The 11,058-nt window shown below is 37.4% G+C and overlaps 1 protein-coding gene across 1 annotated transcript in view; it reads right to left on the bottom strand.

Annotated features, from left to right (window-relative positions):
- Positions 1 to 788: 788 nt before the first annotated feature.
- Positions 789 to 11,058, bottom strand: part of LOC127696730 (transmembrane protease serine 11G) — a 41,445-nt gene continuing 31,175 nt past the window's right edge. Inside the window, exons 7-11 of the mRNA XM_052199693.1 lie at positions 10,211 to 10,249; positions 7,326 to 7,497; positions 5,970 to 6,229; positions 3,141 to 3,283; positions 789 to 1,519 (exon numbers count right to left, since the gene is read on the bottom strand). Of these exons, the coding sequence (XP_052055653.1) occupies positions 1,358 to 1,519; positions 3,141 to 3,283; positions 5,970 to 6,229; positions 7,326 to 7,497; positions 10,211 to 10,249 (776 nt within the window). The 3' untranslated portion in view covers positions 789 to 1,357. The remainder of the gene's footprint in view (positions 1,520 to 3,140; positions 3,284 to 5,969; positions 6,230 to 7,325; positions 7,498 to 10,210; positions 10,250 to 11,058) is intronic.

Genomic DNA, 11,058 nt, shown 5'->3' with positions numbered 1-11,058 from the left:
AATATGCAACTAAATACATATGAAAATAACAATTTTATCATTCAAACTAAGGTATTCTAAAGATGCTTTCCAGATTGTTTGAGTGACTTATATAAATATTCTATTTCAGAATATACCTGCTGTTTAATGGTAAATTCAAATGTTACATAACAACATTTTTATTGACATCTTGTTTCAAGAATTTTATGACTGTCTACTGGTAGTTTAGCTTCACATGTCCAATGTTTATATTTTCTTAGAATTCATTTCCACTGACTCCTCATCCTATAGCTACTTAATTATTCTTTTTGGGGGGGTTGGATTTGGTTTTTTTGAGACAGGGTTTCTCTGTATAGCCCTGGCTGTCCTGGAACTCACTCTGTAGACCAGGCTGGCCTCAAACTCAGAAATCTGCCTGTCTCTGCCTCCCAGAGTGCTGGGATTACAGGCGTGTACCGCCACTGCCCGGCTTAATTATTCTAAACCTGACTGAAAATAAAGCTGTTTAAATAAAATGAATTAATATAAAATAACATAAAATTGAAAAATAAATTTTTACAAGTGTTGAAACATCCCTCATCTTGGAGATGGAGCTGAAAGTAACCTTTTTAGGTTTTTGCTCATTAATATTTCATTAATAAAAAGGACAAGAAAAAGAACTTTTAATTTCCAAATATTGAAAGGTATTTATACAAAGAAATATCTATTATTAGTCTCATGTTATTATAAAAACATGGTGGGTGAACTGCTTCAAAATACACATAAGCTAAATTGTCTAAAGAAAATAAAATATGCATAAATATAAATACACAGTTTCAGAGAAGATTAAATGCATATCTGAAGATGAAAAGGAACGGACCTGCTCATTGCCACCTAAGTCCTAGCCTCATATCTAGTGTTTCCCTTGTCATTGTGTCATCACAGACTTAGACTAACTAGCGTGGCCTGTCCAGTCAGTGGACCAACAAACTGCCAGTGAGGATTTTTGATGAAGACAAAAACTATGGAGGCATCAGAGAAGGAAGTCATCTCTTGAGAAAAGTAGAGGGTGGCTGGATAGTTAGTATTTACTCGACTTCCAGATTAGTATAAGTTGAAAAAACATGAGGTAGAAGAACAGAGGTGAGCATAGAGGTAATCAGACACTTTGCAGAGTGGCAGATCTTTGTGAGGCAGATGGCATCTTTTTTGGTCATAGACAATGGAACTCTTTCAATGATATGAAAGGATGTCTGTCCCCTTCTGATTTAAGAGGAAGGTCACCATACTCATTTGCATCTTGAGCTGGATGAAGGTGCACAGGGCAATGAGTGTGGAAAACGACTTGCCAGAGGCCGTGTGTCACACTCCAGGTTGGATAAGGGGGGTGGTTGTTGCATTAGATGTTAGTTTTAGATTTAATCCAGTTCCGATAATGAGTCACTCTGGTGTAAATTCCAGGCTTGTTTTCTTTTCCACAGTCTATTCCCCAACTAACAATTCCAAGAAGATACCACTTATTTCTATTATCTGAAATAACCAGAGGCCCTCCTGAATCACCCTAGAAAAAGAGTAAAACATGCCATCAGTTCCATAAACAAAAAGGTATCAGAAATAAGAGCTCACTGTCTCCTGACTGTCGGTTAAATTCATACCTGGAACTAATATGTTAAACTCCATTAACTAGAAGTGATGTTTTGCTTTAAATTAGATTCTCACCTTGTTCCACATTAACGAATCAATAGAAGGGTGTTCTGGAATGTGCAGCACCTTTTACTGAAAGGCTAAGGTGAAATTGCCACTAAACACATTTAAAGCACCTAAATCACGAGGGCTTCTCAGTTATCTTTAGCCTAAGAATTCAACAAAAGATTTAAAAATTTGTGCCTGATTAATGACTCTATTCTTTCCAAAAACCTACCCTGAGATAGTTTACTATAGTTTCTTGGAATGAGAGAAATGGTAGTTTGGAAGATGCAGAGGCTTCTGAAGCCACTCCAAAGGTCTTTCCTTTCTACAATTCTTCCTATTCTTCATAGTCTCTTCCAGCATCTGGTGAACATCCCCATCTACTGAAGACAGTCCTCCTTCTCCTCCTTCCCTCAGACCTCCATTATAACTAAGATCCTGACACTCCTAATGTACAAATGGTCAAGGGCAGTAAGGGAGTGTGTGCCAATGCAACATGGAGGTCAGCTCCAGTGTAGATCATGCTTATTCTCTAAGTCTTGTGATTCTATCTGTTGGATACACACCTAGCTTCTCCTTCTCAGAGAAAGAAGAGAATGGAAGGGTATCTTGTATTCTAGAATGTCTAGCTGAATCCTGAATTTCTTCTTTTGTTGGAGTAACTTGTGCCCTAATGAAATTGTCAAATCATTTCAATTTTTTAAATTAGTTTCCCTTGGTAATGTTTGTAATAAACTTTGGTTCACAAAAAGTTAAATAAATAAGTGAATGAATAAATATTACCATCACATGATAGCCAATGTCAGATCAATGATGATAGCTTTGCATATGACAAATGTCACACATATGCCAAATTATCAGAGCCAATATTAATTTCTCAAGGAATTGTTTTGTTCTTAGGCCCACTCACAAATGCTATAGGTCACATCTTTAATTTCTAAGTCATTTTCAGTCCTTCAAAAAATTATATATTATAACTGATACTGTGCTTAAATGCTTAATGCTTAAAATTAATATAAGAATGGACAAAATGTTACTGGTTTAATTTGAAAAATGATCTGTGAAGTACTTCAGTAATAAGAATGAGTGCAGATTATTATTTTTCAAGATAAAATAGATTTCTAAATAATAATTGGAATAAGCTATTTAAGGTCAAATATCAGTAGATCTTGTCTCACTGTGGCTTGAAATTAGTATGAATGAGATATTCAAATTTCAGTTATGACTGAACCTTTATTCTGTGGCTTCCTACTTGTCTTTTACTATGAATTTCTGGTCTCCACTAAGAGTTCTGTTTGTGATAAAATCCTTGCTGGGACAGCTCTGTTCAATATGGTGTTTCATGAGGCATTATATGGCTTGTTCTTCAATCCCTCCTCACAGCTCCTCTTTCCCACCCAAGTTAATTTCATGGAGTTGTGTTAAATGGCATTACTCTGTGATCAGTGATTTCATATCGAGAGAGTTATTTTTGTGAGTTGGAATATACTTACCTCACAGGCATCTAGTTTTCCTGTCAAGAATCCAGCACATATCATTCCTGAGGATATAGCCCCACCATATACATTAACTTGATTACACACATCATTACTTATGATCTCTATTTCAACCTCTTGCAGAGAGTTGGGAAAGGGACCTAAAGAAGGAAACAATCAATAGATGAGTGGCTTAAACACAAGGAGACAAAGAGATCTGGGCTTAAACATTGACATTAAAGTTGCAGAATTTGGGACTGGGTGGCGGTGCTCAGGATGAGTTCCACTTTGGGGTGACATAATGTGTTGATATCATATTTGGTACATTATCATCTATTTGATTCCTGCAAAAAGCTACCAAAGATATAGATATGAGTATTCTGGATTTTTTGTTGAGAAAACTGATGTTCACCTGGTTAAGAGTTTTGTCATCATCACATAGCTAACGAGTCACATAAATAATGCCAGTTTAGACAGGAGGTATTTCTCACCACCTGGAATCTACCCAGAAGCCTGCTTCACTTTGCAGAGAACACAGATGTTTCAAAATTGGAAATCATTTAGAAAGAAGAGCATTACCAAGAATCAAATTTCATTGTATGGGATCCTTTTGCTTCATGAAAAGGATGATATTTACAATGAAAACAGTGTGGTTTCAATGCAACATCAATACAAATAGGAAGATCACACCCCTTCACATTTTCTAGACCAACCACATTGATTTGTTTGCATTGATTGTAATGCAATAAAGTCATGTACTTGAATGAAATACTATTTTAAACCACTGTGTTTAAATGTGTACCTTTAACAGCCTCTATTAAAAATGTCATTCATATGAAATTCTACTTCTTTTTACAAACAGGTTCAAAACAATTGAAAGGTTGGAGTTTTATTTTAGCATTAATATATGTAACGAGGCAGGGCTATGGGTTTAAATGTTCTAATTTCACAGACAGCAGATAAAAGTTTAAGAAATATTACCATAATTAAGAACTCAGGGATTTGGGGAAATGAATGCTAAAACAGTAAAACCATTTGAGATAGTGCCTCGCCCCACATTTAAGTCGCAGTATGTGTATTATTCAAGTACACTGGAGCAGTTAGGGTTGTACATTTAAAATGCTCATGAGCTTACATCTGATCTTAGTGTGGACAGGGGACAGTGAAGATGTTGAAAAAGAGAAAAATCTAGTCTTTTTTTTAAAATGCTAGATATTATTGTAAATGTTTTTAGGTCCCTTTATTTTCGGCTATAAAGCATGATTCAAGTGTTTGAAAGTACACTAAGGCTATTTCATAATATTGACTATTCAAGGAAGAAATGCTACAGAGAAAAGGAAGTTTCCATTTTACTTAGCTCTCAAAAGTATTCTCTGATGGAATAAATCTTTCAAAGAAAGAATAAGAAGATCCGGGCAATCCTCATCTTAGTTCACAATGTAGAAATATACCAGAGGCAAATAAAACAACAAAATAAGAACAAAAAGAGGAAGAAGAAGAAAGCAGAAGAACACGTAGAACAAGAACAACAAGGAGGAGAAAAAAGAAGAGAAGGAAGGAATGAAGGGAGAAAAGAAAAGGAAAGGAAAGAAAAGAAAAGAAAAGAAAAGAAAAGAAAAGAAAAAAGAAAGAGAAACCACAACAGCAGCAGCATTAATAGCGGCAGCAGCAGCAGCAGCAGTATAGGAATCCAAGACTCAGGTCCATGTCTAAAATTCTGTACGAGCTGAAATTGGGTATCATTTAGTGCATGGAAATGCTGCATGTCCCAACTTTATACTGCCACCAGATCAACAGCAGCTTCAAGGATGCACTGATCAGAAGTTTACTATTTAATGTCAGGCGGTATCAGCGGTTCAGATTCTGTGACTGAGGCTGTTTCCATTTAGTGGTTTACTTCTCCAGAAACTCATCATTACTAGTGCTTGCAAACTATGAGTCAGACGGACCCAATGACTCTACATGCAGATGGTGAGGTGAAAGAATATGGTCTGATAAGATTTGAAAAGAATGCCCCAAGTGTACGAAAATAAAACCTAGTCTATACTACTGTAAGACATCAAACAGTGACTGGGACTTGAACTGGGGTCCTTTGGAACCACAGTCGGTTCTCTTCACTGGATGCCAACAAGTGATTGCTGACAGGAGCCTGATATGGCTGTCTCCTGAGAGGCCCTGCCAGTGACTGACAAATACCAACCATTAACCAACCATTGAACTGAGCACAGGGTCCCCAATGTAGGAGCTAGAGAAAGGACCCAAGGAGCTGAAGGGGTTTGCAGCCCCGTAGGAGGAACAACAATATGAACTAACCAGTACTCCCAGAGCTCCCAGGGACTAAACCACCAACGAAAGAGTACACATGGAGGGACCCATGGCTCCAGCCACATATGTAGCAGAGGATGGCCTTGTCAGACATCAATGAGAGGAGAGGCCCTTGGTCCTGTGAAGGCTCGATGTCCTAGTGTAGGGGAATGCTAGAACAGGGAAGCAGGAGTGGGTGAGTTAGTGAGCAGGGGGAGGGTGATGGAATAGGGGGCTTTCGGAGGGGAAATGAGGAAAGGAGATAACATATGAAATGTAAAGAAAATATCTAATTAAAAATTTTAAAAAACTAGTCTATAAAACAATAAATATAAGTACCACATCTTATAAAACCACTATATCAAATGTAAGTGCCTGAATACTACTTAGAGATGAAGTTTTCATATTTTCTTTTTAAAAAATATCCGTGATTGTCATGGGTTTATCTTGATCTATACTTTGTAAATTTGTATTTGGATAGTTTCAAGCAAGAGCAACACGGCTTTGCATTGTTGGCGTCCTTGATTATCTTGAGATACTCACCGTTCGCTTTCAGTGCTCCCCAGCCGGTGACAAACACTTTACTCTTCGGCAAGACTTGAAAATTAGTGTCAGGGAGACAGACTCTGCGCAGATTTTCAGAAAACAGCACTGGGCTGGACAGCTTGACCACGGCGATGTCATCGTCGTGTTTGTGGGCTGCGTAGTTTTCATGAACGATGACGGACTCCACCTTTCGTGTTGTCAGTGGATTGCTAAGGGTTCTTCCAAAACTTACTGTCCACAGTTTGGGGTTTTTGTAACTGATCAAAAAGTAAAAGGAGCACAGTGAGTTCATTTCTGGTCTATAATTGGCCAGGATTCTGTGCGGGCAAACTTTTTAAGGTCATACTTGAATTGGCCTTTAACAGCATCTTGTTTCTAGGCTGTCCCATACTGACAATTTGTTTTCTAGCTGATAAGAAATATTCTATTTCAAAGTAGGCTTAGTTCTGCTTTTCAAGGATGAATATGCATTTTTAAAGTAAGCAACATATTACTTCTATTTTATTATTCAAATATATTATTTGAAGAAAATAAAAATACTAGATATAATTATCTTATCTATTTTTGCAGATATTCATATATACCCATAACTGTGCACAGTTACATACTCTATTCACAGGTACAAAAGAGGAAGACAGACAGAAAAAAAAACAACCAAGACACAAAGACAAAGGAAAAAATAAATTTGTAGCCATATTTTATATATTTTTCTAATGTTTCTTTTCTATTGAACATTTTACTCAGAATATTTCCCCGTTTTATTATTATTATTATTATTGCTAGGGTCATCATATCTACGTCTCTTTCCTCCATCAGTGCTATACATTAAATCTTTAACAATCATACAGAGAATAAAAACAAGTAGAATATCAGATTTGACTTATAGGTTGGGATATAATTAATAGCACTAAAAGAAAACTTTAATGTATTTTAGGAAAGCTGGTATGCATACTTGATTTTTCAGTGTCGGCTTGTTTCTGATTAAAATTGAGATTACTGCAAAAGATATTTTCAACCAGAGTTGAAAGCAGTCTATTCTTTGCACTGTTGTTCAGGAACTGATGATCTTTTTTACACATGTCAACAAGGAGCTATGATGCTCATAGAAAGAGGGAAGAGGAGGAAAGAATGATTGGATGTGAATGTGAGAAGCAGTGAGGCTTGGGAGCCTGAGGGCTTATCCTCAGGACTCCCTGGGGATGAGGGTGTATCCTGAGGACTCACTGGAGATCCTGAGGGCATATCCTGAGGACTCACTGGGGACAATGAGGGTGTATCCTCAGGACTCACTGGGGACCTTGAAGGTATATTCTGAGAACTCACTGGGGATAAGTATATATCCTGAGAACTTACTTGTCAAAGCAGTGAGCGGAGGTCACGAGCCACTGGGATCCAATGAGAGAAGCACCGCAGAGGTGGATGCCTTCCACCTGCAGGCTGCTTTGCCACGGCCAAGAGGCTTTGTCAGCAGGTTTGCCATCAGCGATTCTTGCCGTGGGCGGGTACTCCATCCCCAAGCCGCAGTCTGCCAGGCAGAAGAAAATAACATGGCTGTTTTCAGAGCGTCATAAACATGTTTGGATGTCTTTGGCAAATAGTTAAAAGTGAAAAGATTTATGGATACGGCTTGCCTTTAAAATACTCATTGACAATAAATGGCAAATGTTATGAGGATGATGGATATTTATGTTGATTGAGCATGTATATTCTTATAATTAAATCATTAATAATTAGAAGGTGGTTATCTTATTTAGTGCTTTAAACCTGCTTCAAAGCATATTTTCTTTGAAATTAGTTTTTATTTTTAATTAATTATTTTATTTCTTTACATTCCTTGAAATTAGTTTTTTACATTTTCTGAGTCCTGCTATATGTAACAAAGTACTGTATTGATAACTGACATTATTGCAGACAAATTTCATATGTAATGTTGTAAAATCCACAAAATAAATATTATTTGTAGTATATATAGCTAGTGAGTTTCATTTAAATCTCTGCAAAATTTTATACTTTAACAAAATCAACACATTGCACCTAACACAGTAATTGTGTGTGACTTCAACACTCCACTCTCCTCAATGGACCGATCAGAAAAACAGAAACTAAACAGGGACATAGTGAAACTAATTGAAGCTTTGGATATACATACAACATTTCATCCTAAAGCAAAAGAATATACCTGTTTCTCAGCACCTCATGGTACCTTCTCCAAAATCAACCATATAACTGGTCACAAGACAGACCTCAAATCAAGCACATCAGTTGCCTTCCTATACTCAAAGGATAAACAGTATAAGAAGGAAATTAGAGAAATGACACCCTTCACAATAGTCACAAACAATATAAAGTATCTTGGTGTGACTCTAACCAAACAAGTGAAAGGTCTGTATGACAAGAACTTCAGGTCTCTGAAGAAGGAAATCGAAGAAGACCTCAGAAAATGGAAAAATCTTCCATGCTCGTGGATTGGCAGGATTAATATAGTAAAACTGACCATCTTGCCTAAATCAATCTATAGATTCAATGCAATCCCCATCAAAATCCCAACCCAGTTCTTCATAGAGTTAGAAAGAGCAATTCTCAAATTCATCTGGAATAACAAAAAACCCAGGACAGCTAAAACTATTCTCAACAGCAAAAGAACTTCAAGGGGAATCAGTATCCCGGACTTCAAGCAGTACTACAGAGCAATAGTGTTTAAAACTGCATGGTATTGGTACAGTGACAGGCAGGTAGATCAATGGAATAGAACTGAAGATCCAGAAATGAACACACACACCTATGGTCACTTGATCTTTGACAAAGGAGCTAAAACCATCCAGTGGAAAAAAGATAGCCTTTTCAACAAATGGTGCTGGCTCAACTGGAGATCAGCTTGCAGAAGAATGTGAATTGATCCATTCTTATCTTCTTGTACTAAGCTCAACTCCAAGTGGATCAAGGACCTCCATGTAAAACCAGACACACTGAAACTAATAGAAAAGAAACTGGGGAAGACCCTTGAGGACATGGGCACAGGAGAAAAGTTCCTGAATAGAACACCAATAGCTTACGCTCTAAGATCAAGAATTGACAAATGGGACCTCATAAAATTACAAAGTTTCTGTAAGGCAAAGGATACTGTCAATCAGACAAAATGGCAACCAAAAAAAATTGGGAAAAGATCTTCCCCAACCCTACATTCGACAGAGGGCTAATATCCAATATATTCAATGAACTCAAGAAGTTAGACTCCAGAGAGCCAAATAACCCTATTAAAAAATGGGGTACAGAACTAAACAAAGAATTTTTACCTGAAGAACTTCGAATGGCTGAGAAGTACCTTAAGAAGTGTTCAGCATCATTAGTGATTAGGGAAATGCAAATCAAAACAATCCTGAGATTTCACCTCACACCAGTCAAAATCGCTAAGATTAAAAATTCAGGTGACAACAGGTGTTGGTGAGGATGTGGAGAAAAAGGAACACTCCTGCACTGCTGGTGGGAATGTAAGATGGTACAACCACTCTGGAAATCAGTCTGGCGGTTCCTCAGAAAACTGGGCATCACACTTACAGAGGACCCTGCTATACCTCTCCTGGGCATATACCCAAAGGATTCCCCGGCATGCAATAAGGATACATGCTCCACTATATTCATAGTAGCCTTATTTGTAATAGCCAGAACCTGGAAAAAACCCAGATGTTCCTCAATAGAGGAATGGATACAGAAAATAAGGTATATTTGCACAATGGAATATTATTCTGCAATTAAAAACAGCAAATTCATGATGTTCTTAGGTAAATGGCTAGAACTGGAAAATATTATCCTAAGTGAGGTAACCCAATCACAAAAGAACACACATGGAATGCAGTCACTGATAAGTGGGTATTATCCCAGAAACTCTGAATACCCAAGACACAATTCACATATCAAATGATTCCCAAGAAGAAGGAAGGAGAGGTTCCTGGTCCTGGAAAGGCGTGATCCAGCATTGTAGGGGAGTACCAGGACAGAGAAGAAGGAGAGGGTTGATTGGAGAATGTGAAGACTTATGGGACTTATGGCAAGGGGGGAACCGGGAAAGGGAAAATCATTTGGAATGTAAAAAAGAATATAGGAAAAAAATCTGTATTGAGTATCAAGAAATATTATAGGTATTTGCGAAATAGGATACACTGATATAGGGAAAGGCCAAAGAGTTGGGAGTTTGTTTTTCTAATTTAATAATAATAAAATAGTGACATTCCTGGACTTACCACTGTTCAGAATATGCTCTGCCTGTGCTGCATTCATTTCTGGAAAAATAATAAATTAAGGTCAGATCAATAATATGACTGTTATCACTTAAGATACAATGCCTACATGACATGACATTCTCAGATTGGGAAAACCTATTCTAGTTAGGAAGCTCAGTATAAAAACAATAGCAGAAACCGTAAAAAAGTGGAGGAGGAATAGTAATTAAGATTCTGACTTCACATGAACTTCAGGGAGATTCTTTTCTTTTCTTTTTTATTATATATTTTTATTTTCTATATTCTTTGTTTACATTCCAAATGATTTCCCCTTTCCCAGTTTCCCCCTCCCCATATGTCCCATAAGCCCTCTTCTCTCCACCCATTCTCTAGTCACCTCCCTCCTTTTTCTCAGTCCTGGTACTCCCCTCCAATGCTAGATCAAGACTTTCCAGGATCAGGGCCCTCTCCTTACTTCTTCATGAGAGTCATTTGTTATGCTAATTGTGCCTTGGGTATTCAGAGCTTCTGGACTAATTAATATCCACTTATCAGAGATTGCATTCCATGTGTATTCTTTTGTGATTGGGTTACCTCACTTAGGATTTTCCAGATCCAACCATTTGCCTAAAAATTTCATGAATTCATTGTTTTTAATTGCTGAGTAGTATTCCATTGTGTAAATATACCACATTTTCTGTATCCATTCCTCCTTTGAGGGGCATCTGGGTTCTTTCCAGCTTCTGGCTATTATAAATAAGGCTGCTATGAACATAATGGAGCATGTGTCTTTATTGCATGCCGGGGAATCCTTTGGGTATATGCCCAGGAGAGGTATAGCAGGGTTCTCTGGAAGTGTCATGTCCAGT

The sequence above is a fragment of the Apodemus sylvaticus genome, chromosome 11 (genome assembly GCF_947179515.1).
Source record: "Apodemus sylvaticus chromosome 11, mApoSyl1.1, whole genome shotgun sequence".
In the NCBI taxonomy this organism is placed as follows: Eukaryota; Metazoa; Chordata; class Mammalia; order Rodentia; family Muridae; genus Apodemus; species Apodemus sylvaticus.
The sequence above is the reverse complement of the archived record's forward strand: the minus strand, read 5'-3'. Positions and strand labels throughout refer to the sequence as shown.